Source organism: Neoarius graeffei, chromosome 14 (assembly GCF_027579695.1).
Source record: "Neoarius graeffei isolate fNeoGra1 chromosome 14, fNeoGra1.pri, whole genome shotgun sequence".
In the NCBI taxonomy this organism is placed as follows: Eukaryota; Metazoa; Chordata; class Actinopteri; order Siluriformes; family Ariidae; genus Neoarius; species Neoarius graeffei.
Genome location: NC_083582.1, coordinates 54,030,962 through 54,033,580, shown reverse-complemented (window position 1 = coordinate 54,033,580; position 2,619 = coordinate 54,030,962). Strand labels below are relative to the sequence as shown.

Sequence of the window (2,619 nt, the reverse complement as noted above, 5' to 3'; positions counted from 1 at the left end):
TCACTTTACATGTAGTGAATATAGACTATATGAAGGTTTACCTTTTTGAATTAAATTATGAAAAAAATTCACTTTTTCACAGTATTTCAATATTTTGGGATGCACTAGTACAGTATGTGTGTGGGTTTCATTTTTAAATTGTGGACTAGGTTTGATTTTCTTTAGTGCTCCACTTCCTCCCTTTTTACTTAAGGAAAGCAGTCCAAGAGTTATTGTTGGTATCTTTAATATGCTGGTAATTAAGAAAATTACTGTATTAACTTTTTTTTTTTTTTGCTGGTTTCCTACAATGGACTGGCATCTTATCTGTGATGGCTCCTCAAGCTTTGTACCCAGTGTTGGGTTTTGAAGATGAATGAATGAACTGCTATAAGTTACAAGTTATAACAAACCTTTCTTTCAATTAGGTTTTTCAATATGGCACAGGAAAAACACTCTGAATCAGGACTCTACCCCTCTAGCAACCATCTTGGCTTTGCCCAAGCAGAGATGGAGGTTGATCATGAGTGCCCAATTATCTCCTTATCAAAGAGTTCCTCAGACATGGCCAGTGGTCCTGCTCAGCGAATGGAGCTTGCCTGGCGCAGGCAACATCTCCGCAAAAGTGTCAGCAATACAGGCTACCCTCAGAGGCCTGCCAGTAGAGGAGGATCTATCACAGGCATACCTTCTTCTTTGAAGCTTGAGGAACATACTATAACTAAAGGTGGTGTTAATACCACTCCAGAGACTATTATCTGGTGTGAAAGAGCCACACGGCCTTGGAGCGTCACTGAGGACTCACAGCATGTATACACTGCCAAAAGGTGTGCACCATGTTCACCGTCCATGCACAGGGATTTAAGGATGGGCTGTTTAAAGGGCAGGGAGACATGTTGCCAATGCCATGCAGAGGAAAACCTGAAAGCCCATAACAGAATGGTTTATGGGATGTTGTCTCCTGCTCTAGGAACCAGGCTCTGCCTTAGGAATACACACAGCCTTGCACAGCAAGGGATGGATGACAGACTTTGTATGCAGAGTCCCTTTGAAGGTGAGAGCCACCATTTACCAGCATGCAGGTCTGCATGTGTTAATAAAGCACTGAATGCTGGTTCCTTCAAAAACACCTGTCATGCTGTGCCCTGTCCTGGAAATGTATTACCTCTACCAGCTTGCACAGGAAGTTCTTGTTTACCGGAAAGGTCACTACTCCATTCACCTTGGCATGGTTTCCCACCTCTGGTGTCCTCTGTCAGTGAGACAGGACTAAATAGTCGGACTGTGGGTCACTGCTATGGAGCTGAAACATGCAGGAAAAATATTTCTACCTTCAGATTAGACCAAAATAGACAGTCTGAGTGTGGCCATCTGACAGTAAGAGATGCCTGCAATATGACATCTCAAAAGGACTTCAGAGAAGTTGGTGTGCAAACCATGTCGACAGATTCCCTTATTTCTCCTTTCTCCAGTGCATTCCCTAAGATCAGTATGACATCTCGTCCAGGTTCAAACACATGTCCAGATGGAGAGGATGTGGAGACCAGGATCTCAGTAAAAGAGGTGGAGTGGGATGCAGAAGGAATGACATGGGAGGTCTACGGGGCAGCTGTAGACCCGGAGGAGCTTGGTCTGGCCATCCAGCGTCATCTCGAGCTTCAGATCAAAGAAACAGCAGCTGCTGCTGCCCAGAAGAAGACAACTGCAGAGAATAATGGTGTCTCAATTCAACAAAACAATCGACAAAGGAAGAGTGAAAGTGTGGTAGGGCTACTGTGGGGTCCAGCATGCTGCTCACATTCCACTGCTGTAGAAGACTGAGGAGATAAATGAAACTGTAAGCTTTTAAGCATGTAACCTGCCTTCTTTACCTCTCAAGCACTTTTTTGAGTTAATATAGCAGATGAAGTCTAAGCACCTGACAGGGTATGCATCTATTAGTCCCTTAAAGTCCCAGATTATTAATCAGTTGTTACTCTTGAAGTAGAGAACTAATAAATTCTCTGAGGAGATTTGAAGAGGCAAGATTAATATTCTGGACTTCTACACTCAGGAACAACTTTAAGGCAATACTTGAAATAACATACACACATGCAATGTACCTGAGTCAAATCTCGACCTGGTAAATGTATTTGGGAAAAAATGGATAACTTCATAAGGCAATTGGCTATATCACAAAAACTCAGCTTGCTCTTGGCATTGTTGTATATAATATCCTGTATGCCTTTACTAAAGGGCATTTTCACATTTACAGTTACAAGTTCACAATCAAGACTTTATTGTAACGTACAGATTATGAGTAATTGATTCAATTTAGTATTTGTGTTTTAAAAGAACAAATAAGATTATGGTATCTATTATGCTTTACATTATAACTGCTAGCAGGGATACATTAAATTATGTACATACTTCATTGCACACCTAACATAAGGTTGTAATGATAAGATGGTGGTGATATATTGGTAATTTTTATACTGTTAGGGAACATAAAAACATTATGTTATTATTTTTTTGAAGTAATGAGACATTGTAGCTAAATTGCTTAGAAGCAAAAATACTGCAAATCATGTCTGCTGATTTCCTTGTTTCTATTCTCAATAGTGTGCTCCTGTAATAACCAATCTCTCTGTTCTTTAAAAA

The 2,619-nt window shown here is 40.6% G+C and overlaps 1 protein-coding gene across 1 annotated transcript; it reads left to right on the top strand.

The window, feature by feature from the left end:
• Positions 1 to 417: 417 nt before the first annotated feature.
• On the top strand, positions 418 to 1,996 carry LOC132897631 (uncharacterized). Its single transcript, XM_060938869.1, has one exon. It carries the CDS (start codon positions 418 to 420, stop codon positions 1,798 to 1,800), a length of 1,383 nt encoding a protein of 460 aa, XP_060794852.1. The 3' UTR covers positions 1,801 to 1,996.
• Positions 1,997 to 2,619: the final 623 nt, after the last annotated feature.